The sequence below is a fragment of the Coloeus monedula genome (genome assembly GCF_965178545.1).
Source record: "Coloeus monedula genome assembly, chromosome: 20".
NCBI classification, from domain to species: domain Eukaryota; kingdom Metazoa; phylum Chordata; class Aves; order Passeriformes; family Corvidae; genus Coloeus; species Coloeus monedula.
The window spans coordinates 7,946,065-7,967,377 of NC_138800.1; the positions used below are offsets into that span (position 1 = coordinate 7,946,065).

Genomic DNA, 21,313 nt, shown 5'->3' on the forward strand with positions numbered 1-21,313 from the left:
TTCAGCCTTGTGTCACAGTGAGGAGGAACTGAAGGAAGTAGAAAACCACAATCACATGTAGCTATTGCCAGTGCTTGTGTGTTCAGAAGGACAGGGTACAGTGAAAAAACCAAGCAGACATTTGGATCTTTTCAATTAAATTGCTTCTCCTCTCTTTATTCCCAGAGTCCTGCCTGATAAAGTGGAGGAGTTACTCTGCAGGCTATCTAGGGTAGTGAATTCTGCTTAGTAGGAAGTACATTTTTGTATCCTAAGGCCTGCCAGTGTTGAGCAAAGCTAAATAAGACATGAGGTAGCTCATACAGCCATTTGTTCTGCTTGAATGAGAGCTATACATTTATCTCCTGGGCTTAGATCTAATTTTAAATACAGAGTTACACTGATGGAAAAAAATTACTGAGAAGCACCTTTGGGGTATTGCATGGTTAAAGCAACACAAAATAGAGATTGTGACATTCAATGTTTCCTGTCTTTACACACTCACATGCTAAAAGCTTTTAGTTTGTGTAGATGTGTATCTTTTGCTATGGAAAGCTGTGTTCATGTGACATAAATTAGGTGGGCTCAGGTTTTCTAGGGCTGTAGGACAGGAGTGACTTTTGGTAAAATGGAGTGATGTTCATGTAGCAACTGACTGTGCATCAAAACTTGTAGTTTCAATCTACAGACTCTGTTTTTCCTCGATCTTGACTTCAAAATTCTTCATTTTTGAATGATACTTTCTGCTCTGAGAGGGAAAGTATTGTCTGTTATGTTTCTCAAGGAGACCAGGTTTTCCTGAGCATTGCTAAGTGGAAATAATCTGTCAGCATCCTAAATTTAGTACATCCAGACATCTCAAAAGCAACTGGAATTGTTGACTGAGGGTGTTGGTGTGTGAGTAAGCAGCTGAATTTCAGATTTACCATTTACAGTTGTTTATATGTGAAGGCTCCTTAGTCAGCTCTGCAGCTCAACCTGGGGGGAGTGGTCTAGTTAAGGATCTTGATGATTTAACATGTGAGACTCTTGATTTATGCACAAGGAGAGACAGAGCCCTCTACTTGCCTATGGTTTCTTTACATAAAGGTTATTTATAAACATAACTTTTAGGATTTTCTGTTCTGCCACAGGAAAGGGTGACAGGACAGTTTGAGTGGTCCAGTGCTGCTCCATTTGAGAAGGGGAGGTTGCTGCTTGTCACCAACTATTGTGTTTAGATTAAATGAACAGTTAAAGCAAAGAGAAAGGCAAACCTGTGTCTTGTACCTTGATATATTTCAAATGCATTCGTAGCAAACACAAAGCTTGGCAGCAGGATGCTGCTGTTACAGAAGGAATTGCTTTGCAAAATATGGTATAAACAGTGTGCCACTTGCACAAATAAGCTTTTCCCTTTCTGCTGTTTGTGAAGTGGCAGACATCATTAACTTCTGTGATTACATTAATTTATAACCCAGCAAGAATGAACACTATGCAAGGCATTCACATGTCTAGTAGGCTGTTACACCTACTAATTTTCTTTAGCATTTCATGTTCTAGCATGTGCTGCCCTTTTTGTTTGCCAGAGTATTGTGAACACAGTGATACAGTCCAGCAGATAAGACTTTAGGATTTCAAGCTATTTCTAAGTTTACAGAAGCTATTTTTTTTTCCTCAGTGCTGGAGCCAGTGAAGTCTGAGACACAGTAGGAAGTTCTCAGTGTGAACGGGAGTCTGTTTTATTTTTGTAGTTCTGTTGGGCTGAAGCTTTTCTTAACCTTAGACAGTTTGAAATAAGAAAATGGTCCTGTTTCAGATGCAGTTTGACAGATTGTTTAGCTGAATAAGCCAAGAGCTGATTGTTGCTCTGAGTTTCCAGACAGAAAAGATGCTGTGCAATGAAAGTGGCAAAACTAAGTGAAAAAAGTGTAAATTGATTGTGATCAAGAATAAATATTTTCACATCTCATAATATTAAATTATACTTTGAGATTAAAGCTGTACCCTGCATAGCAATTTGGAATGTATCTTTTGAGAATGAAAGTAGAGGTTTTTTTATACACTGCAAAAAGCTTGATTTGAATTGATTTTCAGGAGGTTCTTTCTCCTTCATGTCTCTTCATTTATGGTTGTGTTCCTGTTGCATGATCAGTGACCAGTCAAACAAGTCAGTGTAATAAAGACAGATACACCATGAAGGTTTTAATTAAATCCAAGAAGAACTTGTGGGCCATTCTGCTGATTGTGCATGAACATTTAAAAACCTTCTCCACTGCTGTTCCTTCAGCTCCTGTGAATAGCATTTTGATATGTTATTAGTGTGTCTGGAGTTAAATTACTAGAAGTGCCCATTCATCTGGAGCCACACCCTAGTGAACTGGTGTATGTTAATGGTGGCATAAAAATGTTTTGTTCTGCAGCCAGCAGGATAATTGCCCTTGATTTCTGTGAGGTGGATGTGCAGCTCTGGCAGGTTTGAGCTGCAGATAAGCATTTTATGTAAGCAGAGCACACCACTGCTGCTGGTGCCACCTCCCAGGGCTGGGGAGCTGCACACACCAAGGTGTGGAAGCCACTGAGAGAACTTGTAGAGATTTTAAAATAAAAACCCTCCATCTGTGAGAGACAAATGTTTTTCAGCAGTAAAATAGCTCACCTCTAAATGTGAAATTAATTTTTTGTGAAGTGCTTAAAGAAACTCAGATTAAGTAGATGGATAGCAAGAGAGATGTTTTTCACTTATCTTCTTGGGCAAGTGTTTGATTGTCTGTCATTCAAGAATAAAAAAACTCCCAAATCTCTGAAATGTTTTAAGGATGTAACTCTTTTCCCATGGTGGTGCAGTGGGATGTCATTGATCCTGCAAAAGAAAATCAATCTTGGATCCTGTTAATTGGGGAAGTGGCGCTCAGTGTTTCTTGAAAGCAAAAGGAGTCTAAAATAACCTCTAACTTGCCAGCATAAGATACACTGAGATCCTTGGATAAAGTATTCCACTGAAGTATGAAGGTATCAGTAAGTTATTTGGAATGTTCTATATTTAGGGCATGAATTTACAGTTTTGTGCAGTTCATGATCCCAAGTGTGTGCTGAGTAGGACTAATCTCTTACACAGTGCCAGACAGTGCCTGTTTTAGCAAATAATTTAATTCAAGACCTCTCTAGAATGTCAGCCCTCAGAACGAAAGCCTGTAATGTATCTTGGAGATAGCATTTTAGGAGAGTGAATTAATGTCCTCACTGTATGCAGTCTGAAGTTTGCTGTTAGAACAGTAGTTTAGGGAGAACTAATTTCTAGAGTGTTATTAGAGAAGCAGTATCTGGATAAAAATTGTTTCTTGTCTTAGCTTGTTGGTACAGAGCAGACAAAAAACCTGCAGCTGCTTCTGCTGTCCTTGGAAGCAGAGAAAGCCAGTGGGAATGGAGCCAGAGATCCTTCTGGGACCTACAGCTCAGCCTTTGCTTGTATGCAGAGCCCAGGAGTTCTTAGTAGGGATGGAGGGGAGGAACTGTTGTTTCAGCAGCAGGACTTAAATGCCTCTGGTTTACCCAAGGACTCCAGTTGGTCTGGTACTATTGCATGTGTTTCTTGAGATACTTGCTCCAGGCATCCCGTGTGTGCTCCTCATCTTGGTGTCTCACAGCTTTCATTGCCTTCATACTCCCATCACAGATCTTTCAGAACAGGGATGTCTCAATAGCTTTATTTTTGTCCCCTCACCTCCTTGCTTAAGGCCTTTGTGTTTGTCAGTATCCATCCTCTGTGTCTGTGTGGAAATAATCATATGAGAACATGCTGTTCAGATAAAAAGAAAAATCTTGCCCTATAGCAACTGTAAAGGTTTTGAAACACCACCTGGCAGCTGGTGGCAGCTGAAAGGTTGGTTATGACAGTGCAGGAATGATGCCAGCGTAGATGCTGGAGGCTGGGGACAACCAGAATTAGAATTTGTTCTGGCCCACAGAACCAGAGTTGGAGTTACTACACAGGCCTTAGCTTACCTGCTGCGCCTAGATGCTGTAATTTGAATTTCAGAACTGTTTCACAGGATTTCCTGGCACACAAGTGTGCTGAACCTTTGTGCTGAGAGCTTTGCTTTTCCTTGGTGCTGGGCAGCAGAGCAGCCCCTTTCCCCACTTGCCATATATTGGTTAAATACAGCATTGTACATAGCAGCAAATGAATGGTTTCTCCATGGCTGATTGCTCTTTTATGTGAATAATTGGCAGCATGCACCCTGTTTGAATCCTACAGGCACATGTCAAGTGACATTTAGTCTAAGATTTAACATTTAGTCAGAATTACAAAATGTTCAGACCTTTAGGTGATAGGAGCTGAACACAGAAGTTGCTGCTGTGTTACACTCACAAAGTAAACCAAGAATGTCTATAATACAGAGAGAAACAGCCTTTAAAAGATCTGGACCTGTCCTTTTTCACTAAATCACTAGAATTTTTGCCAAATGTATTTGAAGCTGAAAAAAAAAAGTATGTTCCTGGCCAAAAAATTATATCCAATAGAGCACAAATGAACATAGCAGGAAATTAATCAGATAATAGCAGTGCACAAGCTGTCAGGGTAACTCTTATGCTTTTGGGACTCCCATCATAAACTGCAATGAAATAAAACCTACAGGCTCAAAGCAAAAAAGGAAGAAAGTACTTGCCACAGTGTCTGCTTTGGGAGCTCACTAAGCTCCTTGCAGACCTTCAGCTTGTTCTAAAGGAGGACTTGTGAACCAAAATGAAATCTAGGGAATGTTTCTGCCAGTACTCCAGAGATCCAGCAACAGCTCTTGGAAGTAACCAGGGATGTTTTGACTTCTTTTTCAATTAATGTTTTTTTAAATGGTACTACTGTGCTGAGACTGTGATTCAGGTTGGAGCTTCGCATCCCCCGGGACAACTGGTGGAAGCCTTGGATTAAAACGTAGCAAGTTTTGGCAAATATGTTGCCTCTTAGCCTCTTTCTCTTAGGTTTATCTGCTTACCTTTCAGAATTGTAAAATGGTTTCTTATTAACCTTTGCCATCTTTTACTTCAGTTTGGAAGTAAAACTTAGATTCAGAATAAAAAGGAGCAAAAGTGGGTTTTTGTCAAGAAAACTTTAAGCAGCAAAACAAGGGTCGCTGGGCAAAACTGGTAATTGTTGCAACACAGCAGAAATTTGTTTTGCTTGATTATTTATCTAGGTAGAAGTGTAGGTCAGAACAACTCCAGCTGCACTAATTTTGTGCAAATTGTTGAAAGCTTTGTTATCTGTTTCAAGAGGCAGTTTAAAATAACTTGCTAGATCAGCTTTATTCCTGAATGTTAGATCTGAAACATGCTGGTTTTCTAATCTTTCCATTTTGAGCACTTTGCTCTGCTTAGCAAGTCAACAGAAATCAGAGGTCTGGGGAATGTTGATAGGGAGAGCTTTTGTTCAGCAAAATAATTTAGAAGGGAAAAATGTGTCTCCAGAACTGACTTGTCTTTTCTGAAGGTGTTCCCACAATGGAGATCACATTCCCAGTCAGGCTGGCCAAGAACTGTAAGGTAAAATTTGAGCAACTCTGAAGGGTTGAACAAGTTCAGCTGTTTTGAACTAAAGCTTGTGTTGGTGGGATACTGAAAAGTGTTTGGTTGGGAGTTCAAGTTGGGACAAGTTGTGGCTGGGGAGGTTGGTATCAGTTCTGTGCAAGCTATCACTTCCTCACTATGAATTGGAGAGGACTTTTGAGCCTGGGAAAATGTCTTTGTGGAATCTCTAATCTGCTCTGCTGATTTATTAAAAAAGGATTGTCCAAGATACATTAAGGAAACACACTCTACTTCTTACTATGACTTCACTTGGTGACTTGATTTGTTATTTTTCATCAAGAATATCAGTCAAAAAAAAGATGACTAATGCTATATAAAGGCAATCCAGTGTGATTTGTAGAAATGACTATCTAAGCAGGTAAGGACTGGTACAACAGGGCAAATCATCAGCTCTGTGTTTCTGAAGAGAGAAGTTCATTTGAGAGGACTTTGTTTCCAAGGGAATCCAGCAAACACATCCTCTTAGTTTTGTTATGAATAAATGTCTGTCATGAGCTGAGCATTACATGCTGCCATAAGCTGCTGTTTTTGTGCAGTGGAGGCTCTGATGCTGTGGAACATCTTTCTGATTCATGGGATTGCAATGCTCGGGTGGAAATCCAGGAGCTGAGCTGCTTTCTTGTCACTGCAGAATGGATTTTCTGTCCTTCTTAGCTGGGTTGTTCTTTTCCACGTCACAGTTGTCCTTTAAGTGAAGTGATCCTCAGTTGGCAGAATTTTCAATTTGATAAATTGGGATCTCAGTTGATGTTTGGCAGCTTTGGGGTTCCTGAAAGAGAGTTTCTGTCTTGGAAGGTGTTGTTGCAGAGGAACACTGCAGAAAGGAACAATTATCATTGTATATTTTCAGTAATTTACAAAGCAAGTAATTACTAATGGTGTTTTTGCTTTGCCGTATGCATTGAGGTTTTGAGGTGTTTATAGGAATGTAAATTATGGTTCATGTTGGCCACAGCTGTTGCAGAAACATTGAACAATTGGGATTTCCTGAAATGTGATCTGCTGCTGCTTTAATATTCTATATTGGTTGGAGTTTGCCTTTTATTCCCAACAGATTTGACTCATGTTCCTAGAAACTTGCTTTCTTTGAAGCTAATTTCCAAATGTAAACAAATCTGCAAAATGTGCTTGATGTTCTGGGCTGGAAAGAACCTCAAATGCATTTCTTTAACGGAGGGAGACATGAGTTCCTAAATGCTTCCCAAAAATGAAGAAGACGAATTCACTCTTGAGTTAACCTTAAACCAGCCTGTTCATCTTGCACTGTAATTATTACCATTATCTGTAGTTGTCTGGATATCTGTGTCTGTGATGGATTGGCTTTGATGGGTTGTGCCATCCCTGACCTCTGTGCTCTGGGTGATGTTTAGGGTTGTTGGTTTCTCCAGCCTGAGCCCAAGGGCCCATTTTTGCTTTTATTTCTCTTTTTCAAGCTTTCTAACATAAGCTGTTAGTGAGCCCTTGACAATGGCACCCTGGTGGTAATTCTTGCCAGAGTGGTCAAATTGAACATCTGCTGAAGTTTCAGTGCAAGCACTGAGAAAGGTGGCTGAGTTCACAGCATTTATTTTGCTGTGCAATGTCCCTTTTGACTTTCTTGTGACACTGTTTAGCAGGATTTAGTCAGACTGTCTGCAATCCCACTTCCCACTGGGGCAGGTGCCTGGCCTTGTCTGGTGCCATCTCACCCTTTTCCTTCAACTGTCTTAAAAACCATATTTTCCCTCAATCTGTCACCTCTTGTTAGAGTTTATTTTTAAAGGGAAAAGGAGGTAACATACTCTGTAACTAAAAGCATCATCCTGTTTACTGTACACTTCCCTTATGTTTCCTTCCAGTTCTCTTTGTGTTGTTTCCTTTCAATCTTAATCGGCTCAGAGGGAGAAAAAAATACTTTTACTTTATAAAAACTCTCAGAATCTTCAACTTTGTAAGCCCAGCAGAACTATTTTTTGCAGGAGACTGTGGAAAACAATGTTGATTATTACCAGAGACAGGTCAGGCCTTTTTTCCCTCACACAAAATAAATATTTGGAAAAAGGATGAATGTTTTTGTTGCAGTCAGGTTTAAGCACAGATATATATATATATTTTTAGCAGGATTTTGTGGAGTGTGTAGATAATTTAGAAGTAGAAGTTAGGCAATCTGTCTTTCAGGAACTTTTCCACAATTACAAGAGAGGGAATTCAGGTTGCAAATAGGTCATAGGAGGTCAGTGCTTTGGAAAATCTGAGGAGGATGGACACAGCTCTGCCATGAGGAACATGGCAGGGATGTGCTTCTGCCAAAGGCTTGCTCAGGGAGACACTTTATGGAATTACTGCCTGGTGATTTTATTCTTTTACATATGAAAATGTTTTTGGAAATGTAAAATATTTCATGGTGAAGAACCTACACTTTTGCTATGCTCTGAAATTGTAACTTTACATTAAGATGTCTCAGTGATTGAAAAATCCCACCTTACACTTGGTTAATGCAGGTACAGACTTTGTCTTCTGGCATTCTTAAATCTGTTTTCTTCTCCTCGTTTAGGAAATGCCCAATTCTGTCTTTTTGGTCATGGAGGTATGTGTTAACATGTATGTTTCTGGTTGATTTTAAAGACTTTTAGACCTACTCCTTTGCACAGCTGCAAACTAACCATGGCTTGCTAAAACAAACAATTTTGAAAAGTAAATTATGAATTTCCTATGCCTCACTAAATTTATCAGCACTGTTTGTTTCATAAATTATTCAGTTTCATGTTATGATACTGTAAGTATTGATGAAGTGAGACACCTCAAATTATTAATTACAAATAATTAACAAAGAAATTTTAAGGCAAACAGCTGGAAGCAATCTAATTTTCATTAAAAGATTACAAAGTAGAAATGATGTAGCAGGTGTTTCAGTGGTTGTATTTTGAATAAAACCCTTTGTTTTTAACAGTACTGCAATGGTGGGGACTTGGCAGATTACTTACAAGGTAATTGATTACTGTATTTCCCTATTATTTTGCTTTACATGTTTATATTCGGTGTTCCTGACATCCATTGGTGTTTCTCTGAGTCTTCTGCCTGTGCTTTAAATGTGGGTGAATGAGGGTGAATGTGATAATACACAGACAGAAAATGCTTTTTTTTTTTTTTGCCACAGCTGAATGTAACATTCCCTTATTTGTCAATGAGGGAGAAGCTGAAGTTAACCATAAGTAGCATGCTGAAAAATGTGTGGGTTTCTATTTCTAAGACTGCATTTTGGGGGCTGTTCCCAGTGTTTTGATTCCACCTGTTTTCTTTTCCGAGATGTGAACTTAAAAGCACTGATTTACTTATATAATAATGCTCTCAAGAAAGAGGCAGTGCTGGCTTAGGAGAGATTTTCCATGATTCTGCCCAAAGTGAGGACAGAATTTATAGAATCATGACAAATGGATTCTTCTTACAACCAAAATTTTGAGCAGAGATGTTAATCTTCATATTTTTCATGATGAAAATGTTCTACTTGCCCTTGTATCTCAGTGTGTTGAAGGAATCTTTTTTTGTGCACATCTATTGTTATGGTAACTGTGTGTATTAAAAGCTTAATTCACTTGCTGTTAAAACCTTTGGAAAGACTCAGACAGTGAAATCCAGCTCCTATGTTCAGTGCTTTTTCAGGCTGCAGAATGAGATAATACCTTCTGAAGAGACTTTCTAAAGTAGATCTCATTTTTTTCCTTTCAAATTAATCTTATCCTGGATGAAATTTCTGAGCAGAGTGGTTCTCAGCATCCCTATAATGATTTGTTTAAAGAACAAGTTTTATGGCTTCAGGTTTTACCGTGATTTTTGGATACACTTTATATGAAGTTCTTTTATTTTCTTATCTCCTTTGCCTTTTTAGCCAGTTTAGGATTTAATGGCGATTGAGAAGTTTTACAAATATGATGCTACCAAGTTGAATAAACTACTGTAAAAACAGATGATTCAGAGTTCTGTAGCTGCTGTAAAACTATAATGATGTCTATATTTTTGAAAATATTTACATGTGTAGAAAAACACTGGGGATTGGATCTGATTCATAATGATTGGATTGTAATTCACTATGTTTTCAGTTGATCACTGTGAAGCTTATTGCTTTTACCCAACGATATTGATATTTATTCTCCCCCCTGCTCCTGTGTGTGTCATTCCCAGCTAAGGGGACTCTCAGTGAGGACACCATCCGAGTGTTCCTGCAGCAGATTGCAGCAGCCATGCGCATCCTGCACAGCAAAGGCATCATCCACAGGGATCTCAAACCCCAGAACATTCTGTTGTCCTACGCCAGCCGTCGGAAATCCAGTGTCAGTGGCATACGCATCAAAATAGGTAAATTTTCTCTGATTGGAAAGGTAAATCAGCACTGTTGGATTGTTTCCCTCCTCAGAAATGTCTCTCTAGTTCAAGTACTGGATACGGAGTGCATTCAGTTGATGCAAATCAGACAGCAAGTCAAGAATGATGAGCTTCATGCTGTGATGCATTCTCAGGATAAAAAAAGATTGAATCATAAAGACCTTTTTGATTAAATCTGCAGGACAAATCTATTTAGCTGATGTTTCTAGTACTAAACTATTTTAATTAGGCATAAATCTAACTTTTGAAACTTGGAGTAGCCTTTAACCCATTTCAAAACTGTGTGTATGCAAGACTCCAGTTGCAGTTCCAGCTGTTTGCTTTTTTAGTGGTAGACCCTTCTAAGGGTTTTTTGAGAAGTGTAGAAATGAAGGTTATGGCCTATTTTTGGCATGGCAGAAGGGAGGCTTGGCCTTGTAACAGGGGAGAGATGTCAAGTATTCAAGATACAACCAAACTCCTCTGCAGAGGCCACTTCAGGAGTTTTAATCACTCCTTGTTGTCTGTTAAGCGTCTATTTAAAAACATCTTGCTTTTAGCAAGTTCTTTCCTATGCTTTTGCTCAAAAATTGCCCAGGGGAGACAAAACTTCTTCCCTTGCTGTCCTTACTTGATAGCTTCAGATGCTTTTGCCTGCACGGAAAATTCAGGCACCTGAAACTTGACTTCTTAAACTTGTACCTGATGTGATTTCACTGCAGGCAGATTGTATATTCATCACCCTTAATGAGCCATTTATATTTAGCCAGTGACTTTAATCCTTTCCTGCTGACGCCAGACAGGCTGTTCTGCAGCTGGGGAGGTGCCTGAGCAGCAGTTTGTGCAAATGATGTCACTGCTGCTTTTTGGCTTGCTCATTTAAAAGATAATAGATTATTCTTTCAGCATGACAAAGATTCTACTATTCCATGTAGCTGGCTAGATATTAAACCTATCTTTTTTTCAATCCCAATGTTAATTGTAGCAGATTTCAGTCAGAGACTGGTGATTTCTAGGCTGTAAAAATTTGAAAATGATCTTTCTTTTCATTGACCAAGGTTGTTCTTTACACAGCTGACTTTGGGTTTGCTCGTTATCTGCACAGCAACATGATGGCTGCAACTCTGTGTGGCTCCCCTATGTACATGGTAAGGGGCATTTCACATTATCTTGCTTATCTCAAACATTCTCCTGCCAGAACAAAATAATTGACTGCTTGCAGATTGGCAAATGCCTCGTGTTGCTTTACAAGGATCAGGGACAGGGTGCAGTTCCCCTTTCCATAGTTTTACTACCTTTTTTTAGCTTGGGATTTGGAGATCGTGATTGTTAAAATCAGAGCGACTTTGAACATTTCTTAGTGCTTCTTTGTCCAAAGGAGAACTGCAGAAGCCAAGTAAATAACACTTCCCTCTTCTTCCCAAGCATGCCACATTCTGGATGCTTTCTTCAGAACATCAGCATTTCTAGTTTTTTTTGTGGTTTTGAAACACAGCTTTCATTTTAGATGGAGCTCTTACCTCTCAAGCCATGTGATGCACATGAAAATGTTAATTTTCTCTTGCAATTAAGTGGTCTCTGCTAATACTGCTCTGACAGGAGATTCATATTGCTGTGGCTTTGCTTTTTTTGTTTTCCCTTCTGAGACTTTGCTGTTCTTTCCAGGCCCCTGAAGTGATTATGTCTCAACACTACGATGCTAAAGCAGACCTGTGGAGCATAGGAACCGTGATTTATCAGTGTCTTGTTGGAAAACCACCTTTTCAGGTAACACTTGCTTTCCTTTTCCATCTTCTCAGTCTGAAGGACGTTCCTAGGGCTCTTGCTTCTAGTCAGGAAAGCAGAAGCAAGTCATGTCTGAGTGTAGTGTTGGTGCTGCAAAGGCTTGAGAATACCAAGGGAGAAGTTGTTTATACTTAGTCTGCGTGATGAGTGTGTTCAATCCAGAGGAAATACATAAATAAGGATCCTCAGTGCTGAAGTCACTGCTCTGCTTGGTGTTTTTCCCCCTTAATGCCCATATGCAAAAGCCTCCTTTTTGTGGATGTGTGCTTAGGTACAAAAGCTATTTCCTCCATGAAACTGAGCTTTAATTAATGTACATTTTTATTTGGCAGGCCAATAGTCCTCAAGATTTGAGAATGTTTTATGAAAAGAACAGGAATTTGATTCCTAGGTATGTCACCATGGCCTTTCCTGTCACTTACACTTGTTGATTGAACACTTTTTCATCTTGGGGAATGCCTGGGGTCCATAAAAATATTTGCTACTGCTATCTTGACAAGGATGTAGTGTGATACCAGTGAGTCATGTTGCATCTTGCCTTCCTTGTACCTAGCTGAAACTAGGTGTACCAAGGCTATAGAGCATAGATAGTGATGACTTAGGTGGTAGCAGAATGCTGATTTCCTGAAATTCAATGTGCTATGCATTATTCAATGCATGCATTAAATTTAATGCGTGTTTTACTTCCTCATGTGTGCAGCATTCCTAGGGAAACATCAGCTTACCTGGCTGACCTGCTGTTGGGTTTGCTTCAGAGAAACCAAAAAGATAGAATGGACTTTGGTATGTATTTCTCTTTTCCTCTTGCTCTTTTGACTTTCCTTGTTAGTTGTATTCATGTGACCAGAATAATTATCTTGACCTTTTGTCTACAGCCAATTATGTGAGAAGTGAAGGGTTTTTTTTCTTCTCTGTTTTCGTAAAGAAGGCAGAGTAGCTAAAATAAATCACTGTCAGTATTAAGTGATGTACATAAATCATGTTGTTGAGTAGTGAAATATAAATCAGTTTAATTCTTTCAGTTGTGCCCTTTCCTTTGAGGGTTTGCTGCTATACCTAAAATTTCATATTGAAGTCTTATTTCTGTTACTTTAACTGGTTTTGGCATCATACTGGGAGCAAACATTTCTGATCTCCATGTGGTTGCAGAAATGTAACAAAGTACTGGAAGAACCCACTTTAGAAACACACTATTGAAAAGCTAAATCTTCATTAATTCTTCTTAGCTGCATCTTGTATGTCATGATATTCATGCTGGTTATTTAAATTTTATAGCACTACTTGTCAATGCAGTTTTATCATAGCTGCCAGGAAATGTTAATCTTAAAACTTTAGTTCAGATCCAGAAAAAGCTCACAATAATTGAGTAAAATGTCGTAAATTCTACTGACTGTACCCAGAGGTCAATATATAAATCTCTATGTGTAGGAGAAATAATACATCACAAACATGGACTGTGAGTAGTTGATTCCACTCTGCACTCTGGGTGTGCTGATCCCTACAGTTTCTTCAAACATGGGGAATTCACTGTATTGCTTGTGGTGGTGGGAGAAAGCATTTGTGCTTCGAAAGAAAAATAGAAAGCAGAATGGCAGTGATGAAAGTCATGTTTTCCTTGGCTGAGCCACTTAAAGGGCCTCAAAGGGGCTGCTCTGGAATGTGCTTAGCAAAGGGAGTGAAAGGGAGAGTTTATAACAGAGCCCAGTCGCTTGTTGTTAAAGTAAAAATAGCACTGTAAGTCTTGTTGATCTTCCAGTAATATAAAGTAGAACAGCAGGTGTTGTACAAAAGCTGGAGAGCACCTGATCCTTGTGTTAAAGTTAATAATTACATAGTTCAGGCATTACAGCTTGATTCCTTCCCTTATTGGGTCAGGGAGAAAAGTGTTGCTGAAGGAAAGGAGATACTGCAGGCCTCAGATTCCTTCTCTTTTTTTTTTTTTCTCCTTGTTATTTGCTTATGTCTGAGGCACAGCATTGTTTTGCCTCAAGTGTTAGGCCATTAAAGTTCACCCAGCTCAGCAGCTGGCTCCCACCAACCCTCAAATTCCCTGAACCATCTGAACACTGCTCCTTGCAGAACAAAACTTTCCATGTAACCTGGTGGCCAATTGGTTATGCTCAGTTAAAAGTGCCTCAGCATATCCATTTACCACAAAAGCAAACTATTTCTAATGTAACAACAGCGAGTTCACTGAGGAATTGTTAAAGGAATGGTGTCTAATTCTGCTTTATGCCATGAACTGGCTGCACAGGTCGTGTTCTGCTGTTGGGAAGTGGAAAGGAGAATGGCTCTGCTGTGATTTTTTTTTTGCCACCTAAGGTGTAGCATTAATGGATTCAGAAATAAATGTCAATCCTTGAGAAAGGCAGAGCTGAAAATACTTCCAGTGTCTGGTGTGAAAAATGCTCACTGTTTTGAAGAGCAGACTAAAACTGAATTACTACCACAGAGAACATAATTTCCTCAGCAGTATAGGAAGGCTTCTTGTCTTCATGGCTTTAAGTGCAGTCATAAGATGTCCTCCAGTGATTCAGTCTGATTTGCCTTGCTGACTGATGTTTGAAGCTATTCAATTGGTTCTTGTTTCCTTTCCAAACTCTTCAGCAGCACATACCATAGAAAGCTTTAATCTTTTATAAGCTCTTCACCCTCTGGCTCTGCAATGTTGATTCTGGGAAGGCAACCATTTATCACCATCTGCAATATAGTCTGTAAATTCTGTCATTTGTACATCTACTCACAGTGGTCGTTGTTTCTTGTTCTACAGAAGCATTTTTCAACCACCCTTTCCTGGATCACGTTTCAACAGTGAAAAAATGTGAGTAGGTTTTGGGTTTTTTGTCACTTATTTGTGTAAATGATGAATGTTGCAGGCTGGGAGGGAGAAAGATCTGCCAAATATCACACTAAGTGTTTATGAGACATTTTCCTCAGCCTGCCTGTTGTTGTGCTCTATTATGAGGCTGAGTGTTGAATTCTTTTTTGTGTTATGCCAGACTGAAATGTGATACTTATTTACTTGTTCTTTTGACGTTTCCACTGAACTTAAATACCCTCGTGTGATTGAGGATGTGCTGTTCTTATAAGCTGTGTAAGGGCTTATGAATGAGAAGCAGTGAGGAAATTTGTTTGAAATTCAGTCTTTTGAAGTCTTAGTCCCTTTTTTTCCCCCCCCCTGGGTTTTTCTCTTCTAGCTTGTCCTGTACCAGTGCCCACGTACCCAGGCTCAGTCTCTGGCAGTTCCTGTGGTAGCTCTCCTTGTCGCTTTGCTTCTCCTCCAGTAAGTTCTGTGTTACACAACAATCTCCAGAAAATGCTTTCTGTAATGTTTAGCCAAGAGTTCATGAATTTTTTAGATCTTTTAATTCTGACAGCGTAAACTGTCATGTTCAAGAGCAAAGAGCAAGGAACACCTCTGTCTTTTCCTTAAATACCATTAACATTTTGGTGCTCTCTTGCTCCTTGTGTTGTATCTTGTGGGATTTTTGTTGTTCTGTTTGGTTAAGGTAAAAAATACATATAAGTATCATATGCTAGAGCAGCAAATCTTTAAATGTTCTAATATGGTTTGCAATGTAATGGCTGTTACAGATAAATTTTGAATTGGCCCTTCTGGCTAAGGCCCCTTATTACAAACCAGTGGCTTCAATTTGGTGTGACATTTGGAAGAGGTACATCTCTATCACCAGGAATGATTGAATAAATCACAATTGTTTAAACTCGCAGTCTAATCAATACAGAACTGTCTAAACTGACACTACAGGATTATCCAGTATTTGAAATTTCGTAGTTCAAAAGCATTTCTACTTTCTGAATCACTGGATTTACAGTGGGTTTTTTTCCCTTTCTTTTTCCCAATGCCCCCCTCCAGTCTCTGCCAGACATGCAGCACATTCAAGAAGAAAATTTGTCTTCCCCTCCACTGGGTCCACCTAACTATCTTCAAGTCTCTAAAGACTCTGCCAGTACCAGTAGCAAGAACTCCTCTTGTGACACAGATGACTTTGTTCTTGTCCCACACAATATCTCTTCAGACCACTCATGTAAGAGCCTTTCTTATTTTTACATCTCAAACCAATTTTCATTCATAACACACTTCTACCTCCCGTTGTTCTTGGCTCTCTTTGCTCTAAATGTGTCTGAATTCACATTGAAATTAATTTCTGTAGTTTGATTACTCTCTGGAGGGAAACTCTTTGGTACTGTACGTCCATCAGGGACATTTTAATCTTCAGTTGAGCAGCCAAATATGTAAGAGGGGTGGTTTAAAGTAATGGAAAATAGTGGGGCTTGGCAGTAGAAGACGAGATTCAGTTGTAAACAACTGCTGATAAAAGACACAAGGATTCTCTTGGAATTCTTTGTGGAAGCAGGCACTTTGTTTCCTCCAGACTCCCTGAACATTTATAGCTCATGCTCTAGAGCTTTAAATAAAAAGTGTAGCTAAAAACATAGAACACTTCTAACATGAAAGGTAAAACATCAGCCTGGGCTTATACAAAGGAAAGGCTTGGATGTAGCACATTTATGACATGGGCCCCAACCTGAATTGCACAAAATCAGCTGATTTCTGGACAATGCCACCAACTTGTGGTAAATATTTGACTAAATGACTGCCTGGAGAGTTTCTGTCATCCATTGTTGTAAACATCCCAGTGCTGGTACCTTGTACCCCTAAACAATGGAGTTTATTTCAAAACTGTTGTTAATATGAAAAAAAACTCATGAACAAACAGCAAAATAACTTGTTAAAGAACTCCCTTCCCCAGTTCCATTTATGTTGGGGGTCACATTTGAGGTATTTTCCTACACAAAATAGTTTGTGGAAAACTTTTGTATGTTCACAGAAGTGGTTTTTTTCTACAACAGCAGTATTGGAAATGTAATTTTTTTTCTGATTCTGCTTCCTGATGTGGGTTTTGTGTGTGTTCCCTCCTGCAGATGATATGCCTTTGGGAGCAGCTGGCAGGCGGGCTTCCAGCGAGTTCTTGATGTGTGGAGGGTAGGTGTGCTGAGCTTCTTCCAAAAGAAACCTCTTCAAAGATTGATGCTGCAGCTGCAGAAGGGGGTTCTGGGCTTTTGGCATTGGGTTGTCATAGCTCTGTGGACTTTCAGAAGGATTACCAAGAATTGATTTTGATATGAGTATCTAAACAGCTTGAATTCAGGAAGTTTTGCTGCCAAGTAGAGAGTTTCTCTGGTGTGAGGACCTGTCTTTTGACAGTGGTTTTTGTTTTCATAGGCAGTCACCATTAACTATTTCTGGAAGCTCAGGAACTGTACAGAAACCATCTTCAGCCTCTTCTCGAAGTGCTGCCTCTGGTACAGCTAACAGGTGTGTGATGTGGCCTTAGATTCTCTGCTGTGTTATGGTTTTGGCTTTATTTATTTATTTTTTTAATTGTGAAACTGGACAAAATAGAAGCCAGACCTCTTTTTTCCAGCCTCTCTACACTGCATGCCTTCTCTGGTATATCCCCAAAAGATTTCCTTAAGGAGTTGAGAGCATTCTTTGTCTGTTTAAATTTTGAACTGTTTAAAAGCACAAATATAGAGACATAACTGACTTGTCTTTTTTGGTGCTGGGAAGCACAGCACAGCCTTAATGTAGTGAGTCAAGATGTTGAATGCAGATACGTTTTAAGAAGTGGTTGTGAGAGAAGAGGAACTTTGAAAGCCCAGATTGCTGTGGATTTGTATCTCGTAGCTGGTTTGGTTTGTCTGGTCACTGGGTGTGGCTTTTGTGGAAGTGATTACCGTGAATTTCATGGCTGTGTCTCACAAGATGCCAAAGTCACATGAAGGAGCTAAACATGTATTGCAGGTTTTCCATCAGCAGGACTGGTAATTAGTGCCCTTTCTTCCACATGGCTGTAGGCTTCATTTTCTTCTGGTTTAAAATAGAACTGATTTTCATCAGTGGTGCCTGAAATCTTTCCTGTGTTATACTGGAAAAAGTAGAGCTTAATGATGGAATATCTAAGCAGAATTTGTTCAAGTGATGAATTTTGTGATGTTTTCAGAACAAACAGAAAGAGGATGAGTGGCTAACTGGGGAATAGAGCTATTATGTTGGGTGCATTTTTGGCTTGTGCCAGTGCTAGAGGGCTGCAAGTCAGCATTATTTGTTTAGAAATGCTTGTCACAAGAAAAGTTTGCTACTTTGTGCTGATCTTTGTGCAGTTGGTGCAATCTGCTGACAGGGGCTGTCGATACAGCTTTTAGCCTCATGTTTTATGTTTAAGGACAGATAACGGGGATAGTTTGCCTGTAGAGATCCATTTGCTCTGAATTGGCCACGTACAATGTAGTATAAATACACTGTTCTTTCGTGTTTTAAGTTGTGTCAGGCAGAGTTTTTAGAGTTAGAAGTTTTATGAAAATATGCCAGTTGTGTCATTTGTACATTACTAAGAGCTAAATGGTCATGTGATTAGAAACAGGTGCCTACTGTTCACACTCTGTGTTTGTACTTTAATAGTTTGATTTAATTATTGGCTCAGTTAATTCAGTAATTGCATTTGAGACTGCTTGGGGCATGGTCTGAAGAAAGCAGTGTGTGTGTCTGGTATTCTACAAGATGCTGGGTTTGGTTTTGGGGTTTGGGTTTTTATTTCCTGACAAATGTTCTTTCATTGTTTGTGGGTTGCTCCTTTTAGATTTTTGGTGTTTTACAAAAGGTTATGCCCTGTGAAACAGGGAATCTTTCCGATTAACTGATCAAACTGAATTAATTGTGCCTATAGTTATGCTGCTGTATGTTGTGTGTCTTCACAGACAGTCTCCAACCAGAACAGGCAGGTTAGGTCGAGGTGGTTCACTCTCCTGTGGTTTATTACCAGTTTTATTCTCTCGATCTCAGAGAAACAAGATTTGCATGCAGCTCTGCACACATCTGTATTGCATTTTCTCTGACTGGTAACAAACCTCATCAGACTGGAGGAAGCCTGGCCAGAGCTCAGCTTTGGGCCTGAGCTGGGGAGCCCCAATGGGGCTGTGCCTCTGCACCACAGCACTGCTGCCTCCAGTTAGCTCACAGTTCGAGAGCTTGCCTGGACTTACCTGCAAGGCTGTGTGACAGCAGGGAAAGGCATTTTCCATGCTGAGTTCTTTAAAAGTTGAAGTGCCTTCATGGTCTCCTGAGTGTCACTGCCACAGTTTAAATTACATCTGCTTCCCTCTCCTGGGGGAGAGGTTCCCTGTGCTCCCTGAATGTGCTGTGTAGTCATGGCAGGCTGCCCACAGCCTTCCTGTGGTTTCCACTTGGGAGTCCTTCTCCTTGCTTGGAAGTTTTCAGGCTTTCTGCTGACTGTGTGCCCACAACCAACTTCCAAATTACTCTGGGATCCAGAAACTGGGTGGCAATAGCAGGACAAAGTTATTTTCTTTTTCTAAAGAAGTTCTGTGCATATTAGGAAGTAATATTTCATTCTAAGAGGTAGCAAAGAGAATAGGACAAATAGAGTAAAAAAAAAAAAAACCAACAGATTTCTATTCAGCTGGAGCTATGCAGTGCGTGCTGTCACTACCTGTCTTCTAGAGAATTTTTTTCACATTTCTTCTAAGAATTTGTAATCTTTCTTTAAAGACATGGTCAATAAAGGGCCAGATAATAAAGTGATTATCTTCCAAACAGCCCATTTGTTTGAAATTCTTTCCGTTGAATTCTGTTTTCCTTTAAAAGTGTTGGTTACTGATTACATGCAGTGGTTTGAGTCCCTTATCAGGAGCCACACTGAGGCAAGGCAGGTCACTGCCACTCCAGCTGAACTTGGCCAATCTGCAATTGGAATCTGTGGATTAATGTTCAGGTGTGTGGTTTTGCTCCTCCTGCCAGGGGTTGGCTATTACGTAACATGTTTTCCTCCTGCAAGTTCACAGTGTCTCTGGGGATATCTCTGCCTGTGCTTCGGTGGCTTTTGTCCACATTCCAAGCCTGCTCTGAACTTCCTGTCCCTGGCGCGCTGGGTTTTCCTAGAACGCTATTTTCAAGTGTGGTAAACACAGCGGGCGGCTTGGCAGGGAGTCAGAGGGATCTGGAGATCTCAGTGATGTGTGACCAAGGGCTGACTCCCAGCTCCATGTGATCCCAGCCAGTGCAGGGAAGGCAGGGAGTCTTGAACAGTTCCTGATCCTTCTCCGTGCAGAGTTGGAGCTGGGTTAGGACAAGCCGAGATCGCAGCGCACCCAGTGAGCGCAGAGGAAGTTTATCTGCCTGCTTCCTAGATTTTCTCAAAACTCTTACAGTCCAATACTGAGAGAGAGACCTGCCTACCTGTATTCATCTCCTGTCTCCATCTCCTGTTTCCATACCCTCCAACTTCAGGCACTGTCAGCCTTCCGTGTCCCCCCGCAGCGAGACGGCGCCCATCCCGGTTCCCACCCAGCTACGGAATTACCAGCGCATAGAACAGAACCTCTCCTCCACTGCCAGCCCCGTGTCCAACCCCCACGGATCACCCAGGTGAGGCTGGGCTTTTTAACTCCTTTCTCTTGGGTCTGGTTGGTGTTTGTGCCCTGGAAGATGTCCCTGCTTTCTTGCTGAGGTCATTTTATTTCCACACTAAAGAGACATTTCAATGATAACAAATAAAAGCCCTTCACAATCTCAAGATTGTTGGATGGGCGCTTGAAATATTTTCATGAAAACAAAATGAGCTTGTTCTTTCACTCAAAATGCAACCCAAGAAGGTAAAAAGATGAAGTCTTGCTTTTTTACTGCTCTTTGTGTATTGCATGGCATTACATCATGAACTGGAATGTCAGTAATAAGTTATGTTTTGTTTCCACACATGTAATGATGAGATGAATGCTTTGTTCTGTAGAATATCAAGGAAACAATTTTTGGCATGCTAATTAACCAGCTTGTCTCATTACAAAGCTCTAGTGAGCCAGGCTTATTCTCTGCCTTGTGGTCTACAGGATCAGGCTGGTGAAGGTCAAAGACTCATAAATAGACTACTCAGAACTCTGAAGATCTTTACAAAAACAAAACCCAGGGTTTCTTGCATATTTTTACCAGGATCTCTAATTTGATTATACTTGCTACATTTGGAGAAATGCCTTTCCCTTAAATAATCTGTTCTTAGTTATCTGAGCTGTATATCAGACCCAATATGAAAACTTTCTCAGAATCTTTGCTGATTAAAAAACGGACATTTACATTAATATGTGATTGTGAAATAAAAAATTTGATGATCAAGTTGTTTGAAGATGAGGGTGTACTGAGGGAAATCTATTTTAATGTTCTCCAGTTAACAGACTGCTATGGCACTGAAAGTTTAAAAGTGCTTGTGAACAAAAGGACTTAATGATTATTGTCAGTATGGAAAGCTTAGCTTAAGTTCTTAGCTTTCTCTTGAAACACCAGTATTTCCTTTAACTGATCAGACTCCTCAGGGGGGATTCTGAAGCTTATCTCAAGGAACCAGTGACCACAGTGTGTGTGACCATTCTTTTTACCTTGCCAGAGCTGGAGTTGTGAGACGCTCCAACACCAGCCCAATGGGTTTCATGAAGATGGGCTCGTGCTCTCCAGTGCCAGCTGACACTGCCCAGGGCATTGGGCGTAGGTTGTCCACAGGATCTTCCAGACCATATTCTCCTTCACCACTAGGTAAGCACAGAAATGCTTAGCAATTAG

General features: G+C 40.1%; 1 protein-coding gene across 1 annotated transcript in view; it reads left to right on the forward strand.

The window, feature by feature from the left end:
* The window catches only part of ULK2 (unc-51 like autophagy activating kinase 2), a 36,236-nt gene that overhangs the window by 3,444 nt on the left and 11,479 nt on the right, over window positions 1-21,313 (forward strand). The window contains exons 4-17 of the mRNA XM_082294746.1: window positions 8,078-8,110; window positions 8,474-8,510; window positions 9,703-9,876; window positions 10,957-11,030; window positions 11,548-11,649; window positions 12,000-12,058; window positions 12,368-12,450; window positions 14,438-14,488; window positions 14,865-14,950; window positions 15,542-15,713; window positions 16,612-16,672; window positions 16,913-17,005; window positions 19,997-20,134; window positions 21,141-21,286. Of these exons, the coding sequence (XP_082150872.1) occupies window positions 8,078-8,110; window positions 8,474-8,510; window positions 9,703-9,876; window positions 10,957-11,030; window positions 11,548-11,649; window positions 12,000-12,058; window positions 12,368-12,450; window positions 14,438-14,488; window positions 14,865-14,950; window positions 15,542-15,713; window positions 16,612-16,672; window positions 16,913-17,005; window positions 19,997-20,134; window positions 21,141-21,286 (1,309 nt within the window). The remainder of the gene's footprint in view (window positions 1-8,077; window positions 8,111-8,473; window positions 8,511-9,702; window positions 9,877-10,956; window positions 11,031-11,547; window positions 11,650-11,999; window positions 12,059-12,367; window positions 12,451-14,437; window positions 14,489-14,864; window positions 14,951-15,541; window positions 15,714-16,611; window positions 16,673-16,912; window positions 17,006-19,996; window positions 20,135-21,140; window positions 21,287-21,313) is intronic.